Genomic DNA, 17,719 nt, shown 5'->3' on the forward strand with positions numbered 1-17,719 from the left:
ACACACGGCCCTTGACTCTGTGCCGACTGCTAAGACTGGCTCCTGTAATTCCATTTGGTACAATAAAATTCTTTAACAATTTCCTTGGTAGTCAGACTCCTTAAGAAGAAATTCAGTCTAGAAGTGCAGAATCTTCCACATTTTTTCAATCAGTGGAAAATTTTCTGAAGAACACAGGGCAAAGCTTTTATCGTTTGCATTAATCATTCCGACTGCATTTCTCAAAAAGATTTTGTGCTAAGAATATTCATTCAAAAAACCTGAGATTCACTGACCTCCCTACAAGAGCAGTTTATTAATTTCTAAGCAAAAACATTTATTAATATTTTTAAACCAAAAGATCCTTGGCTTGAGAAAGTAATGCTAAAAATAATTAGAATGCTATTGATGAACAACCTCAAATTGAATCTGTAAGGACAGGGCTACCTGCAGCTCTAACAAACATCCCTGAGCACAATAGGAAGGCAGAGCTGAGGTGGACAAGCTTGGAGTACTCAAGCAGAAAACAGCCCTTGAAACACTGCCAACCTAAATTTGAATCTCTCCTCAAACGAGTTTCAAGGGTACTCATACAAAGATTATATAAGCACCTCCTAATGCTCCTTCACAATAGAAATCTCTAGGAACACAGAATAAACATTACTGTCAGTGTTGTTATAAAGTAATTGGGTAATTTTTTCTTCTTAATAATAGTCATTCTTTTGGAGTCAAAGCTTTAGCCCAGTCCATCACTGAGAGAAGATGAAGGAATCAGCTGTCCACAAATGAAGCATAACTGGAACTTTTAGAGTATACTAAGAAGTTTACCAGGGACTATTTGATAAACCTTCTTCAAAGTGAATGTTTCCCACTGTTTCCAATTCCAACAACAAGAATTGGACTACCAAGTTAAAACTCTTCTTCTTCTTCTTCATTTCTGTTAGGTAATATTTTTCAATTCTGCAAAAAAGAAACAAAAACTTTGTCTAAAACAACAGACTATGAACATGCATAAATTAGTATGGTAAGAGAGAGGAGGTAATCTATCTTTTTAAAAATAGGAATAAAAAGAAATCAATGATTCTAGAACTACTGATTTTAGAACTACTGACTTTTAAGAAAAAAAACCTAGCATCACAAAAAAAATCTTACTATCACAACTGTGGGTAAGTAAGGTCCTGTACTGACCGTAACACCAAGATTCATCAGTTCCATTGTGCTGTAATTTTATGAATTACCTCTTTCAGGGTGAGGTCTTAATTTACTCTTTATTGTTCATAATGATACCAATCCAAATTGCAGTACTAATAAAAAGATGACAGCCTTAGGTTCAGTGTGAGGCACTGGACTGAAATCTGTGTGAGTAAAGGCAATATATTTCACAGTACAAGCTCTCCCACTCCAGAAACTGTTCCACTCTTGACACAATCAACTGCCTCTCCACCTTATGAGCGAGCTTTTAAGCTGTACTCTCTCAATATATTATTTCTACCCAAATGCAAAAACCAAATGATTCTTTTGGAGCTAGATGCTCTACAGACACTGTACAACTCTTGCTAATAGGAACAGCCTTTATTGGTCTTATCCACAAAAACAAAGCAAGAACTGGCCACACCGAAAGGAGCACAGTATGCCTTCAGCATCCTGCAAAACACCACGGAGAGAACAGACAGCTTTCCACTCTTCAGAGGAGAGTCATCAGGAAAACTGTGGAGAGTGAGCTTCAGACCCACGGCACATTTAGCACCGTGCCCGTGGTGTCACTGCTACTCTCCACACGCCCTGCTGTGAAAGACCTTCTGCTGGTCATTGACTTTAGGGCAATCTGACACACGAAGCACTAAGCCAGAAATAACAATGTCAAGAAAGGGAAATCATTAAAATCACATTGGGATTACAAGTGGAAAGAAAACAAGAAGAAAACAAAACCCACAGTGTTTTGCTAGGAATGTCTACTGTTTAAAGGCCCAGAAATCTTTTCCAAGCACTGGTCCAGTTATTTTTGTTCAAACCTTTTTATTCACCGAGACCATCAATAGCAGGAGTGGCAACATCTCTGCTAGAAACTGGCCTGAATCTAATAACTGAGAACACAAAGAATTGTCACTTTAATGACATTTGCAACACTCCCAAGTTTGGACCTCATCCAAATCGAATGTGAGAGAGGCTTCAAGTCCTGCTGCTAACTTCCTAACCAGCACCACCTATATCCAAATATTAACATTGAAAACATTACATTTCTTTTCCTAAAAAATTCACTAAACATACTCATCCAGTTTTCTGTTCCAAAATGTTATTCTTTCCTTCATGGCATTTATTTTTTGTACAAATGCCTTCTCAAGGCATGCCTTTTCTGCATCTTCCTTGTCATGAACTGAATTTTCAGCTGCCAGATTCCTTCTCCTTTGAGATTCACTACTTGCTGTTTTATCCAGCATTTCCATCTTGTCCAGTTCACATTCCAGCTAATAAAAATAACATATCATGATTCTGAGGACAGAGATTAAGTTAAAGCGTGGCATGAAAATTATCTTAAGTTTCCTCAACACATAAACACTCCAGCTGTGTATTAAAATACGTATCTCAAAACATCAAAGCAGAAAATTATTTCAATAAATAAATATTAGCTCTTGATTAGTGAGTAGAAAAGAAGTTAATTAGCCAAAGGGACAGCTTTACTCTGAGCAGATGCACACATTTTTCTTTTGCATCCTGCTCCTATTCATGTCAATCAGACCACTGTTTTGCTCAGGCAGGATGGGCTCCCCAGTGTAAGTTCATTATGCTGCGTGTCTCAGGAAGGAAAAGAGTCAGCAGAGTTAGAATGGAACTGCAGCTTTTCTTAAACACTTAATGGCAGGGAGCATTTATCTCTCCATGTCTGTCCACCGTGAGGCACAGTAATCACTCACTGCTGAGTGGAATCGAAACTCTTCTCATTATTTCCTGAAGTACACCTTCAGGATTAATCAAGCCGCTACGCAGCTGAAATTATCTACAGCAAGACAATGAACTGCATTTCAGTCCTTTGGAATAACACGCAGGGATTTTGGCTTTCATAAAACAGAAAGCAACTCTGTGCATATATTTATTTTAAATAATATTCCCACTGGAGTGTTTAGGCAGAGTGAACTATCTTCAACTATCTGCAGGCATTTATGCTCCAAAGTGGATTAAAAACCTACTGGGAATGTTTACAAATTGCTGTACAGAGAGTCTGTGATACTGTTCTTTTCTTTTAAGAATCACATGGATGCACTGATGCAACTGGAATCTGATCCACACTGTTACTTATATGCTGCTCTCAAAGGAAAGGGAACAGACGAATCAGCTGGGAATCAGAAAAACAAAACCATCAACAAACAAATCCAAAAAGCAAACCTACCTTGGGTAAGGGAAGAACAAAAGCAAACAAAAATACCTTTCTAAAATGCAAAAGATACAGCAAGCTGAACACAGAGCCTTCATCAGTGTTCACAGTGTCAACTAGAACAGACAACAACTTAATAATCTAGGAACCTGGAACGTGCCTTGTGAGCTTCTGGTCTGGATGAATAAAAACAGCAACTTGAACTTCAGTTTACCACATGAAGTGTGCATCCTACCTTGTCTGCAGTGCTGGGTTGCACTTTCATCTTGACTGTGTTCCAGCTAGAAAAGCATTGGCTAAAGCAATCACTGAAGGTTTGAGGCACCACGTTTACATAATTATGAACCTAGAAGAACTGAACTTGGAAATGGATCCCTTGCAACAACTGAAGTCCCAGACACAAAAAGGACTCCCTTTCAGGCAGAAATGGACTCCCAGATTACAAAGATTAGTAAAAGCTGATGCACTTTCATGAAATACTTTGCTGAATATCAATGAATATAACCTTAATGGTGAAAACCAAACTGGAACTGCACATATTTAAGGATGTGAAAGCCTGATTTTATTTATTTACATTAAGGTGTGCCTTTAATTGACTCCATCAGGAAAAATAAAATATAAATAAAATAATTCTTCTCAACAGTCACTGCTACTTGTTTTAAACAATACATCTCTGCTGACATTTCAGGCTATTTAAACTTACTTGTTTTATGTTGCAGCTGAACAACTTTATCTTATTTTCTGGCAAACTCTGCAGTCTGCTTTTCCTTTCTTTTAGCTCCTCAAGCTTGCCATGGAGCTGTCTCTGGACACTTTTTACATGCATGTGACAGTACGTTATTTTGTTCATAATTGTAGTCTTTAAAAATTAAAAAAGGAGGTCATTAATTTGTTACTAAAAAGTTTGAAGTGTCACACAGCTTATTCCTGAAGAACACTGCAAAACAAGGCATTAACCTTGCAAACTGTGCATCACATATTCCTTCTGCATTTCTAAATATCATTTTGGCATATTTGAATTTGTTTGTATTTGATCATCAGACATCAGATGGTGTCTTGCAATGAACACGTTCTTATAATTCAGTTTTTAACAACCAATAATAGTATTTGTATGAACATCCTAACAATTTTGTGTTGTTGCTACAGATTCAACCATGGCTTCATTCCATGAACCTCATTTAGTTCTGGGTCTACATCCAGAAATGTTCAGTAATATCATTAGGAAAATGCTCTCACTGTTCTGGATGAACCAACAAACACTTCTCATCTGAGACCACTTGCTGCCATGAGCTCTTCTTCTCATGGGGTACAAGCATATCTCCCCCAGTAAAACATCCCAAAGCAAAAGGATGAAGATTCACACTATGTATTCCACACTGAAATACACTGCATGACTTCCTTCACTGAGAGGTGAAATCAGTCACAGTTTTTTTGTATATTCTTAAGCACAGAACTTTATTTTCTATAATGTAAAGATGCTCTACGTGGATAGCAAGACATTTGAAAGTATCTCAGTCACAAGATAGCAGTTTTTCCCCATTGCAAATTGCATACATTCAGATTTCTGTGAGACAGAACTTTCAATACAATATCATACATAAAGAAAAGAGCTCAGAAATGTTAAGACCAAGCCAAAACTCAAAATGTTGACAACCTAATCCAGTATGGAGCAGTAACGTAAAGCACTCCCCTTAGCTGGTTGAAACTCAGGGACAGCAGAAAAATGCATCACCAGTAAAAAAAAGCCATTCATAAAGTCTGAATTACCTCTGCCAGAATCTTGATATCCTTTTGAGAAACGTCATATGTATCCAGCTTTTGAAGCTGTGGTATGTGATACAGCACATGGATGGCATAGTTAGAAAGAAGGCAAACAGGGTTGGGTCCGTACAGGGGATCATTTAGGGCCAAATCTTTTAAGTTAGGTAGTCTTGATAAATTTGTGAGTTCCTGAAAAACAAGGAAAAAGCTGTAATAACAACATGCCACTAGGCCTTATTTAAAGAATGGGTACTTCACTGCATTTCAGCACAAACATCAGGGGGGCTTTAATAACTAAGAGCGTATACAGAACTAAGGACGCAGTAGGAAAAGGGAGGGAAGAAGAAAAGGAGCAGAGATACAGCAGTATTAATGAGGAAGGGCTCGTGCAATTTTACAGAACGTTGAAGGTTCACATAGAGCTGGGAATTCTTGTTTTCTAGGGATTGCATGAATTTTGGGAAAAAACAACCTGTAAGCAATCAGTGAAAAGCACAGTAAAAGCTTGAAATGATGTTCAATCTCTGCGAAGAAGTAATTCTCAAGAAGAGATTGTTTTCTCAAGAGCCTGGCTTGGCCTTGCTCAAGCTTGAAAGCAAATGTGAGGTCACTAAACAAAAATGTTTGAAATATTTTCAGTAAAGATAAGACTTAAAGGACTTTAAACATCAGAAATAACACAAAGAGCCACAAGTCTGAAGTACAAAGAGACCAGGTAAATGTCATTATGGTAGTTTAATATTGCCAATACCCAGATCCTCTAATACCACACAGAAAAGTCAGATGCTCTCTCCAAGTATCATCGAAAAACAAAAACAAACAAGCACACACGAAAAAACACATCTAAAAGAGGTAGGAAGTGTGAACATACCTTGAAGGAAGATAATTTGTTATGAGAGAGGTTTATTTTTTCAATTTTTGTATTGAAGTCCAAGCAACTTCCTAAAATTAAAGAAATACAAACTGCAGTCAAGAAAAAGCAGTTGTCTATTAGAATATCTACATTTCCACCCGTGGTTCAATCACATAATGAAGTAAGTACTTCTGTGGGTTTGTTGAACACAAACAAAAAAATCACACATACCTATTATATTATTTTCCATTTCCACCCAAAGAGAGGAAATAGCATTTGGAAGATTGTTTTGTTACTGATAAAGAGAAATGAAGCAAAACTTGTAGGTACTGCAATATTTGTTTAGAAATGCAGAAACAACTTACACTGTTACTTGTAACCAAACAGATTTCATTTAAACTAGAAGCTCTTTATACTAAAAGCAGTGAAAAATAAACAACACTGATGCCTATTTTCTGTCTTCTTTGACAGGCCTGCAGCAATGGAAGGGACGTTGGTGCAAAGATGAACCCTAGGGATTTCTGACATGGACTTCAGGATGTTCAGGATTGCATATTGGGTGTGACTCTAAACCATGCAAGGTGATAAGAATTTTGCTATTAGAATGAGAGGAAGATTAAACCAAATACAATAGCAACCAAAATTCTCACACTAGAGATGCCAGACTAAAATTACTTACCTATTTTTGTTATTAGGTTTCCAGCAAAGTTGACCTCTTGCAAATTCTGCAGAGTATGTAAGCCCTGTGAATGTTTTAAACAATACAGTTTTAATCTAATATAGCACTGCAAATGCTGAAGAGCCTGGAGGCCAAGAAGCAGATCATTCAAATGTAAAAACAAATTTGACTGGAGTCTAAACAATGTTAGCCTCTGTTGTAAACTATAGCTTTCTTTTGACATGGAAAGAGAGAATGCATTTGCCCAGGGGGAAAGAGCTTGGAAAGCCTTTGTAAATGATACTGCAATGGAAATAAACGTGGTCCTCCAGCCTTAGTTTCACAGCTGTGTATGAAAAGCTGAACAGATGATGCCTCATGCCATGAGTACTCATTCGCTTTTGGCTACAGCCCATGTCTTGGCCTCGGGACATCACAGGAACTGCATCACTGATGTCAATCATTTGTCTTCATGGTGACACTGCAGTTCTTTGCAGAGAGATGTCACTGATATTTGTAGTGTACTCACTAACCAATAATAATTTCTACCTTGTAACACTGTAGTGCCTTTACACGTGTTCTCTGTCAGCTCCCCTTCTCTATCAGCATGCTCAACTTTGATTTCTATTCCTTCCTCATTCTGGCTTTCGAGATTCACAATAACTTGATCCCTATCAGCATCTCCTTCTACTCTAACTACTTTCAGCTATTTTATCCTGGTATCACTATCTCCTTCTGCCTTGTTTCCATGAACTCTCTCTTGGTAAGGCAGACTGGGCTGCAGCATTCTCTCTTCCTGATGCGAGTCAGGTACTTCAAAATGCTATGTTGTCTTTTGCTAGAAGTAAGCATTTATACATTTCTTCTCCTTTTACATGCCCAACTGCTAATGGCAGAAATCTTGCTAGTTCTGGACTGAACTCCATCCCAAAGTTCAGAATGAAGATTAATTTTGAGTTGAGATAGAAGAAACCATTTTTTTTCCTAAGAGGTAATTTGACATGTGACAGCCGGAGAAAAACCCAGGATATAAATTCTTCTGAATAGGTGCTCGTCCTTCCAAGACAAGAAAATGCATAAAAATTAAATGCCAATCTTTTACGTAATGCTGAAATGCAGACAGAAGTCTGCACTTGTAAGAACACACCCACAAAAATCCTTTCCTCATCAGTAGTCACAGAGGTTGGAAAATGGCTCAGGAAGTTAACTCTGCATATGCAGAAAATCATGACAGCCACTCGATTCCAAATAATGTTTCAGCCTTACTTCTTGTATGCTGAAGACTGACATTGCCCTTTTTATTCTGAAAGTTAGCCTTACTTAATAACATATTTAGATTTCATACTACTAATATGCCATGCACTGGACAAATTAGAAGAAACCATAACAAAAAGAGCAGACTCACCTCCATGTTTTTGATCTGGTTATTATTCAACCAAAGTACGTTCAGCTTTGTTAGGGCTTCCAGATTTTCAATCTTGGAAATTTCATTGCAATAAAGGTAAAGCTTTTCTAAATTTACACATTTTTGTAGACCACTTATTCTCTAAAATAGAAGAAGATGTATTTGCAGCACCAAATAAAATGTCACTCCTTCAGTCAGCGCACCACAGAGCATTGCCAGGTAGTTCTGAGCAATTTGATACCACACCCTTTGAGAACAATTATACTAATTTAGAAAGATTTCCATTAACCTAACAAAGAAAGAGTAGTAGCTCATGATAATTATGTGACTTTAAATTATTATTCTCATGGAGTATTATTCTCATGGAAATGTTTATGTTCTAACCAGTTGTCTGGAAAAGGTTTCAATATACCTGCTACGGTTAAAAAATATATAGTTTGAAATTAAAAGATCCAAATGTAGGTTATCAAAAATAATTAAATAGAAATATTTAACAGATAATTAACAAATATTTCAAAAGGGGTAACTTGATGTGCACCTAAAACGTGATTTTTGCATGCTTAAATTAAAAGTGCCAGACCCAAACTCCTTTTGAAAGGAGCTCCGCTGGCTCTGCCTCAAACAAACTGAAGTGCTTGTGAAACAAACTTACAGTTATTGAAAAGGTCTGGAAGTTGGTTAAAGTTGGCTAGAAAGAAAGTGAATTAACTTACCACTAAACAGCATTCAGCAATCCACAGCTCTCTGAGCAACAAGCAGTGCTTCAGGCCTGTAATGTTTTCAATGTGTTGCCCAACAAGAGTGAGAGTAGTTAAATTTGGGAAATATTTCATGCCTACAATTCTAGGGTAACCTGAGAAAAACATCTCCAGTGCTGTTGTCTTCAGTCCCTCTTGATCAATGTTCTCATAAGACAATCCATTACATACGCACTGGAAACGAAATGCAACCATTATTCTCTTTACATCCAGTGTGAAAAATAAGTTATCAAGTACAACATCTTACTGACGGTACAGCTCTGCTTAGCTTCAGTTCTCTTACAGCTTCCCATGCATCAAAATGTGTTTGCAATTAGGACCACGTTCATTATGAAACAGTTAAATAGCTTTCTTCTGTTCACAAGTCACTTTCTAAGTATTCCGTGAGTTCTTCCTATCAAACCTCAGAATGCACCTTCATTTTAAAACAAAGTAATTTTCAAATACGCTAATTTTAATGAAGATTAAAATCCAGAAATCCAGAAATTTATCTATAAGCTAGCATATGTACACATACATTCATGTACAGGTATATGGATGGTAACTTTAGCAGTTTTGTAGCTTTCTACTTCTGTGTAATAATACAAGTGTTTGGCCAAAAAGTAAGAAGTTCACATGCAATTTCATTACAGATGAGATTTGGTCTGAGATTAACGTGTAGGTATCTGCATGTGAAACTCTTACTCTCATGTTAGTCAAGAGACTTATCCAATATAGCCAGAGCACCCTGAAAAGTCATTCAGGTCACCACAGGAAGTGTCTATATTAAATTCATTATTCTGCAGGGTTCCTTTACAATACGTGATGTGACTCAGCTGACCACACAGCATATATCCAGTGCTGCTTCAGAGGACTTAAATGTATCTGGCAGCTGCTGTTCAGGTACCTTAAAGCAGATAAAATGACACTAAATGGCTGTATCTGTGCAGATGAATCCTCTCCTTATTTCTACTGACTGTGATGAACATATGTAGATCTTTAGACACTTTGAGTGAATGTGGACTGCGACCTCATTTTAAAATCCTAACCAGTTCATGGGAGATGAAGTTTCTAATAGTTTATTGCTGACTCTGCTCATAACTATCTACAAAAATGCGTAACTTAGTCACAGCTACTAGCTTTTTTGATGAGGTGTATATCACAGAATCACAGAATTGTAGGGGTTGGAAGGGACCTCCAGAGATCATCGAGTCCAACCCCACAAGATTATTTTTCTTTCTGTATAAAAATACTCCTGTATAGCACTTCTCAAGAAACAAAGCAAGGAAATGTACCTAAAAGGTAAGTTCTTTGAAGACAACCCCTTAAAAGAGGAGGTTGGACTCAGTGATCTCTAGAGATCCCTTCCAACCCCTACAATCCTGTGATTCTGTGAGGTTCTTATTTCTGCATCTTGAATATGAATGTTTTTACCACATTTATGAAATGTTGAGATCACCATAAGCTCTTGTTAGGACGTATCCCATACAACCTTTGGGGCATTCCGGAACGGAGGCTATGCTACAATGGCATCTCTGGAGAAGCCAAAAGTAACTGTGCCCAGCAAGAATACTGACAATTACAGAAATAGTGAGGAAGATTAAAAAAAAAAAAAAAGAAATAGAAAAACAACAAAACAGATGAACAAAAAGGACCAAATATCTTACCAGCTCTTTAATTATCCCCTCAGGGTTCTGGGTTTGGTTTTCACTTTGCATCACTTCTTGAGTTTTCTGCACTGATGGCTGTTTCTTAGGAAAAGAAAAAGATAGCAATATTATTAGCTGTGTAGCTACCCATGTAATTTACGGAGGCACGGGATTTCCAAGAAATTGGTAAAATAATAGTGATAATAAATTAATCTAAATTCCTAGAAGATTGCATTCCAGAATCTGTATTTCTAATGCACTCTCAATGGAGGCTACAGCAGCAGGAAGTGCCTGGAATATCTCAATTAATCACTGGTTTAATGAGCATTTGTAGATTCTGTACCGCAGCAGAGGGTATTCCAACCTCCATCCGGAAGGATAGGGAATGACACCGCTTCTTTCTGCATTGGGCTCAGTTGTATTTGCACAAATTGTAAAGGTGAGAAAAGAATGTTACAATTACTCTCCAGCATTAACAAATGCTTGTTTTTGCATAAAAAATATGACTGATTGGCTTTTGTTGTTGCTGTTGTTTTGCTTTGTTTTCTTCTTTTTTTTTTTAGCTTTCCTTTTGAAAGCACTTAGCACACAGCCCAGATTACATCTTTATCTATCTATATCTCCACTGCTTTTGTATTTCATGGCACACAACCCCTCTGATGAGCGCTGCAGGACAAGAACCGAGATGAGACAGCAGAGGATCCGGATCGGACATAGGAAACAAACGGTTTTGTCCCACCCCGCCTACTGAGGGCACAGCTTTGCCAGCATCGTTTCTGGAGCGCGGTCTCCCCTGAGAGCGGAGCGCTTCCCGCCACCAACGCGTCGCCTAGGAGACCGCGTCGCCCCGCCCATCAGCAGGCCGGCAGCCAATCGAAGGCGTGGGTGCGAGAGGAGGGCGGGCTTCGCTCCGCAGGGGCGCCGGCCATGTTGGTTACGTCAGGGCGCGGTGCTCAGTCCAGTATTTCCAGTGACTCCAGTTGAGCGGACGTGCTGCAAACGACTTGTTAAAATCAATTAGAAACGTGGGTGTGAGGCAGAATGTACCCCTCTGACCGAAAGAACTGTGCTCATCGATCCGTTCATTCTATAAGAACAACGTGTTGAAATCACTTTTTTTTTTTCCTTTTGCATGAAGCGCGGCAGGCTGAGCGCTTTCCAGCGGTAGGATTTCTCAGTAGAAAATGGGGTCCATCGTGAAACGGAGCGAGGGGGTGAGTTTACTGCAGACCGCAGGGGGTTGTGGCGATGTCTGCATTCACGTTTCTCGCCGTTTTCAGTGTAGGGTAAGAAAATGGCGCGAAGCGTTGTTTTGTACTTGCACTGCTGCGGCTTGCCGCTAGGTGTCGCTCGAACGCCTCGTAAGCGTTATATGCGTTACAAAGGATGTTCCGTGAGCTTTTGGACTTCCCTGCCTGCAGGGGCTGCAATTCACGTAACCAAAGGCACACAGCGGGCTTGTTGCGGCAGAAGTCTATAAGGAAACAAATACATGAGTTCCCAAGTGGACGTGCTGTAACAAGTGTGTAAAGGAACGGCTTTAAATTAAAAAAAGCAGCTGGTAATGCTGTGAAAACTCTGCACACTTCTCCATTTCAAAGAAACAACACTCTTATCTATTCAGAGCTTTATCCGAAGAAACTGCAAGGTCATTTTACTTAAGGGAGAATGTCCTGTTTCCTTTACAGTGGATCCTGCAAAGAGAGCACCCTGTTCAGCAAATGACTCCTTTTCCTCCCTATTGACAAAGCATCCGGAGACAGCCCTCTCCGTAAGTTTGCTTAGGCAGCTAGGCCAGTTCTTACCATTTTGTGATCTCTCTAGTATTTTTTAAATAGTGATTGAAGGATGAAGCAATAAAAGTGGGCACTGCATCCAAACCCAGATATTCACTGGTATTATCAGTAGCAAATTGCAACAGCTTTCGTTTTGGAGAGTGCAAGTGAATGACTCACCGTTGGCACTGAGGAAAGCCAAATGATCTAATTTGGGTTCAGGGATTTCTGCTTTACTGGAAGATGCTCCTCTCTTACCAGAAGGGAATAATTAGAGACTCAACATTTTTGTCCTAAGTGACTGAATGATCTCAGGGTGACCTGCTCTGGGAATCTACAGCGTGTACTGATATCCCTAATCTCTTCAACTGCAGCAGACATGCAGGGCAGTATTCCATTATTAATTGTGAACTCAGCTCATTAAGAACTACATAACGTTGCTGCATTTGTAGCATGAAGATGGTAAAACATATTTGCATACACAGTCCTTTAAAAACGTCTGGCAGCAGTTGTTAGAGTTCTCTTTTGATCTAAGGGGCATTCAAACCTATCACAGTCAGAATTAATCATCTCAAGTGTGTTATCCTTCACCTTCCGCTGTGGCACATTTTGCTCTTATTCTGCTAAAGCCTTTCAATATAATTTCATAACATAATCAAAGCAAGTAGTTAATTGCTGATGGTGCCTCGCTGCTGTAAATTTACTTTGGGAATTGTCCTTGTAGTTTTGCTGACTACCACAGAAACTTTCAAAACTGATGCTCACCAGGTTCTTATGGCTCACTGTATTTTATGGACACGTGTTTCTGCCTATGCCTTCTGGTGTTTTCGTAGGGTGGTGGTGACTTGAATTCACTGAAGTTGCTGGAAGTGATTGCTACATTTGTTTGTGGAAGGGTCTCAGTCCTTGAAAAATATTGTTTGCAATCTTTGTGCAGCTTTTTGGTTGCTTCTGCTTTGTATCATTGGTTTATTTCTGACTTCCATGTGTCATTTATTAATCAAAGTGCTTCTAACACTCCGCAGACCAAGGCATATTTAGATCAAATACTATATTAAGTGCAAGGAGGAAGCGATGATAAACTACATGTATTTAAAGTAGAGAGCCTGTTTCCAAAATATAACCTCTACCTTATCTCTGAAGAACTGTACACACTCTAATTAGCTTTGAGTATTAGGTAAAAATAAGCAGTTTGGATGGTTTATTTATTTATTATTTTAGCAATCTAAATATCTTGGTGTAAGGCGTGGCTGTGTATTTTAAAGTGTTAAAGATAATAGCATCTTTGTTAAGCCATTGGGAAATGTCACCCTTTCAGCTGTAACGGGAGGCAGGTAGATTAGTAGGATGTGCTGACATTACTTTGAAACATGAAGCTAGTGACATTGATGTCTCCACCTCATAATGCAGAGCTGTTATTGCTGCTGGGGCTAGAAAAACGTTGCTGAAACAAGCCTGAGAAAGGCTTCTAGGATTTGACACAACACTTGTGATGCAGTCACTACGTTTGCATCAGTGCTGCGAACTGTGAGCACAAATGTGACAGGGAATGAAGTGCACTTGCTTTTGGCACTGTCAGAAATAGTTGTTACCTGGGGAGGTTGCATCCCAGGCTAGTTCCAGTCTGACCTGCAGGATCAACTGGATGAAAGTACCTCATCTCAAGTATGGCACAGACAATTGTTACAGATAATCCAGAATTGCGGCTTAGATGCATAATATGGTTTAGTGTTTTATCTAGAATAACTGGCTGAACTTCAGGTAGACAAGGTCATTTCCCAGCAACTCCAGCTGCAACTCCATGTCACACAGCACACAATGCAGAATGGATGGCTCTGTTTCCCTGTGGTCCAAGCTCACAGACCTAAGAAACAAATGGATGGAAAAAAAAAACCTGAGTTATTTTTGATGTCTTAGACTTGGGGATAGCTGTTGAAATTCTCCTGCAGGGAAGTGAAAGAATTAAAGCTCAATAAAACTTCATTAAGAGCAAACAATAGGTAAAGCATTATTTACATATAAAGTTTTATTATTGCAGTCACTTCTACAACCAGCTCAGAATTGGGTGTTATGCTAACAGAAGTGAGCTCAGTGTTGATCTATAAAATAGCTGTTGCCTAGTGATCCTGGCACGCTTGCTTTGTGCAAACAAAAAACAGCACTGTGCACCAGTAGACACATGCTGACTTTTTGTTGTGGTCACTGTCCCAGAGCTTACAGCACTGATCCCAGCACAGACCCCTGAGGAGCACTGCTTGTCACTGATCTCCACCTGGACCTTAAGCCACTAGGTATGATTTTGCAACCAGTTCTACATCCATTGGATGGATGGTTCATCCATCAAATCCATGTATTTCCAGTTTAGAGGGGAGTGTTACGTAGGACCCTACCAGTGGCTTTACTGAAGTTCAGATGGATTACATTAGTGGCTCTTTGTCCACTGCTGCAGTTACAGCACCATAGGAGGCCACGAGGTTGGCCAGGCAGGACTTGGCCTTGGTGAAGCTGTGCTGGTTGCTCTGAACAATAAATCCGGGCAGTTAGCTGGGTGGGCTGCCTGTACCTGGGGATGGGCTGGGCACTGGTTGACTGATGATGTCCAATTGTGTTTTGCATTCTTTTCCCCCTCTTTCTTATTAAGTGACCTCTATCTTAACCCTCACATTTTCTAACTTCTTGCTTTCTGATGCTCTTTGCCCCATCCTGCTGGAGGGGGAACTCAGTGAGCAGTTTTGTGGTGCTTAGCTGTGTACTGGAGTTAAACAAATGCTAGGTTCTCACTGCTGAATGTCACTGTATAGACAAGGCAAGTAAAAAAGGGCAAACAATTCTAGTACAAAATACCCAAATACAAACAACACATTGTGAAATTTGCACAGTAATTATTAAATGGATTGTGAATTGTCTTAAAAGCAGACTTGAAAATGAAAAAACACATTTTAATGATTATTAATCAACTTTATGAAGCTATGTAATCATTTTATTGGTTATCCAAATGTGATCATAGGTCTCTGCCAGTTAAATCTGTAGATGGCACAGACTTGTTGAGTAGTAAACAACAAAGTTATGTCTACATTATGTCTTGAATTACCTAATTAAATGGTCACAGTCCAGCAGCGTGCACTTTAATACAGCTAAATGCAAGTGGCTACACTTACAGGAGAAGAAACCCCAATGTTCTGTATTAGGAAAGGAATATAGATTCATCATAACAAGTTGGTTCAGCCTGAGTTCCCATTGTAAGCATAAATAAAGTAAACTGCATGATCTGTGGATTTGTCAAAAAGGTGATCACAAAACATAGCAGGGAAGGGTTTTCTCTTTTGTATGCTGCATTGATAAGACAGCTTCTACAATGGTGTATGTACAGTCAGAAACCATACAGAGGTTAGACTTGGTAAGATCAGTAAGCATAGAGCTGCTTGGTAAGCTTATCACAGTGGAAAGATAATCAAAATAAATGAAAATAATAGTCAGAATCAATGAAAATACTCACCTGTGTTGTAAACTCCCAGTGAACTCCCCAAGGAGCAATCTCCAGAAGAGATCCTTCCTCAGTGGCAGCCATCCTTAAATGGGGTCCAGGAGAGGTGCAGCCAGGGTGCAGAGGTGCAGCCCCTCCAGGTAGCACAGCTGAATTGCCTTCACCTGCCTCCCACAGCTGACTCAGTGCTTGCCTCAGGTGGTCATCAGAGTTCAGGCTGCAATCAGCAGTTCCCATCCACTGTGTTGCTTTAATGAGGCTTTAATCTAGGGAAGGAACGTACAAACTGCATCGTGTGCTGCTTTACAGCTGCTAACAGGCCCTCAGCAATGAAAGGAACGTTAAGAATTCTGGGACATATTCTGCAGTCACACTGCAGCGTCAGTCAGCAGGCTGTAGGAAATGTAGATTCCTAAAGAACCACACAAGTGGCACTGGAACATTTTGTCTAATATCTCAGGCAAAATAATTGTGCTAAAAAAGAGCAATGAAACACAGTGAGGAATTTTCACCTACTTTTCCCACAGCGCATCTCTTTTGTCTCTGAGGCACAGGGGAAATTGAAAACCTGCTAGACTGGAAAAAGTGAACTTTCAAGGATGTACCTGACTTGGTGTGCCTGAGAGAGATGATGAGAGAAGCATCCTAGGTGTGATAGGAGCAAGTCTGAGATAGTTGCACCTAATGACAAAGAGATCTGTTAGCGTAACTCATAGTACTGCAATACTGCAATAAGGATACTGCAGTACTGATGCACAGAAACATGGATTTGAGCATGTGATGGACTTCCTACGCCATCAGCTTAAGGGAATCCTAAATATATATATAATTTTCTGTGTCTTATATTTTATCATCAGACTTTCTTTCCTGCATCACAGGAACAAGACTAGCCAAGCACCTTGAGCAGTTGCTTAACTCAGCCCTTTGCTGCAAGGCAGAATTTACTCTTTCCAGATCTTTTCTGTGTTGTTTTTGCAACTAGTTTCTAAAAGTTTCCAGTAATGGAATTCTAAACGCAGAGACTAACAATAAACGTTGATCCCTATCAGCAGAGAAGGTTAGTGAGTGCAAGAGGAAATATCAGCATTTAGTAATAGCTCAGTAATACTTTGATATTACATTACCTTTTAGATTTTGCTGTAAGAGATCAAGAACCTGGAATTTTCTAAAGCTCTGCTGAGTAAGTCAGGAAATTCCGTAATTCCTCTTCATAAAAGTTTATATGCCTTTATGTAGTGGTAATGCTAAGTCACAGCATGAAGCTGTGATGGAGCACCTGGTGGGAAAGCAGGGCCAACTTGGGCCAACCTCAGGTGCATGCAATGTACCTCAGGGACCAGAAGGGATGGAGCCAGGATCCGCCCCCTCCCAGACCTCATGTAAGGGTTGGCAGTGGAGGGGAGGCTGTCTTGGTGGAGATCTCTGTTTACCTGAGGTCTTCTGAACATAAATAGGTTATTTCTTTTGTTTCTGTGCTTGTAGCTGTTATATTTGAGCAAATCCTTTCTTGCTGCAGCCTGGGGCTTTGCTATGTTGCTTTGATTGTACTTACAGTGCAGTTGTGAGGAACTCTATGTGTCAATGGAGCCTATAAGGTTTGAGAGGGTAATAGAGCATAGTTAAAGACCACTGTTCTAGAGTGGTGGAGAACAGCAATGGTTGTGTGACAATAAATGGAAGGAGAACAGAATAGTGGGAATCTGGGAAGATTCACAGCAAGAGGAGAAAAGTGTGAGAAAAAGCAAGGATTTAATTACTTTGTCTACAACTTAGGCTTTGAAGGAAGAAAGTGAAATGTTTATTGGGAAACAAAAAGAAAAAAACCTGGCAAAAAAGAACCCTAGCCATATGCAGTAATTTTTATTATAAGAAAATAAGTTATCTTTATAAGAAGACTTCTTAAAGGCTGTCCTTGTTAGTTGTTTGAGTTGCATATCTGTAAGTTTGGGAACAAATATGCTTCTGTGATGTTTGTATGAGCAGTTTGGTCTTTTCCTAGAAGTAGAAAATGAAGTGCTCACCTTGGGAAACAGATGACTAAATCACAG

The 17,719-nt window shown here is 39.4% G+C and overlaps 1 protein-coding gene and 1 long non-coding RNA gene across 2 annotated transcripts in view; both read right to left on the bottom strand.

The window, feature by feature from the left end:
- The window catches only part of LRRC9 (leucine rich repeat containing 9), a 38,086-nt gene extending 27,304 nt beyond the window's left edge, over positions 1-10,782 (bottom strand). The window contains exons 1-10 of the mRNA XM_052692292.1: positions 10,777-10,782; positions 10,431-10,514; positions 8,740-8,958; positions 8,027-8,167; positions 6,643-6,706; positions 5,982-6,052; positions 5,117-5,299; positions 4,053-4,208; positions 2,248-2,444; positions 808-939 (exon numbers count right to left, since the gene is read on the bottom strand). Of these exons, the coding sequence (XP_052548252.1) occupies positions 808-939; positions 2,248-2,444; positions 4,053-4,208; positions 5,117-5,299; positions 5,982-6,052; positions 6,643-6,706; positions 8,027-8,167; positions 8,740-8,958; positions 10,431-10,514; positions 10,777-10,782 (1,253 nt within the window). The remainder of the gene's footprint in view (positions 1-807; positions 940-2,247; positions 2,445-4,052; positions 4,209-5,116; positions 5,300-5,981; positions 6,053-6,642; positions 6,707-8,026; positions 8,168-8,739; positions 8,959-10,430; positions 10,515-10,776) is intronic.
- Positions 10,783-12,763: 1,981 nt separating this feature from the next.
- LOC128086848 (uncharacterized) lies at positions 12,764-16,968 on the bottom strand. Its single transcript, XR_008209546.1, has 3 exons — positions 16,796-16,968; positions 15,684-15,937; positions 12,764-14,051 (listed from the first exon to the last, which is right to left on the bottom strand). It is a non-coding gene; the product is annotated as an uncharacterized LOC128086848 (long non-coding RNA).
- Between the last annotated feature and the right edge of the window lie 751 nt (positions 16,969-17,719).

This window comes from Tympanuchus pallidicinctus, unplaced genomic scaffold (genome assembly GCF_026119805.1).
Source record: "Tympanuchus pallidicinctus isolate F22 unplaced genomic scaffold, pur_lepc_1.0 scaffold3, whole genome shotgun sequence".
Classification (NCBI taxonomy): domain Eukaryota; kingdom Metazoa; phylum Chordata; class Aves; order Galliformes; family Phasianidae; genus Tympanuchus; species Tympanuchus pallidicinctus.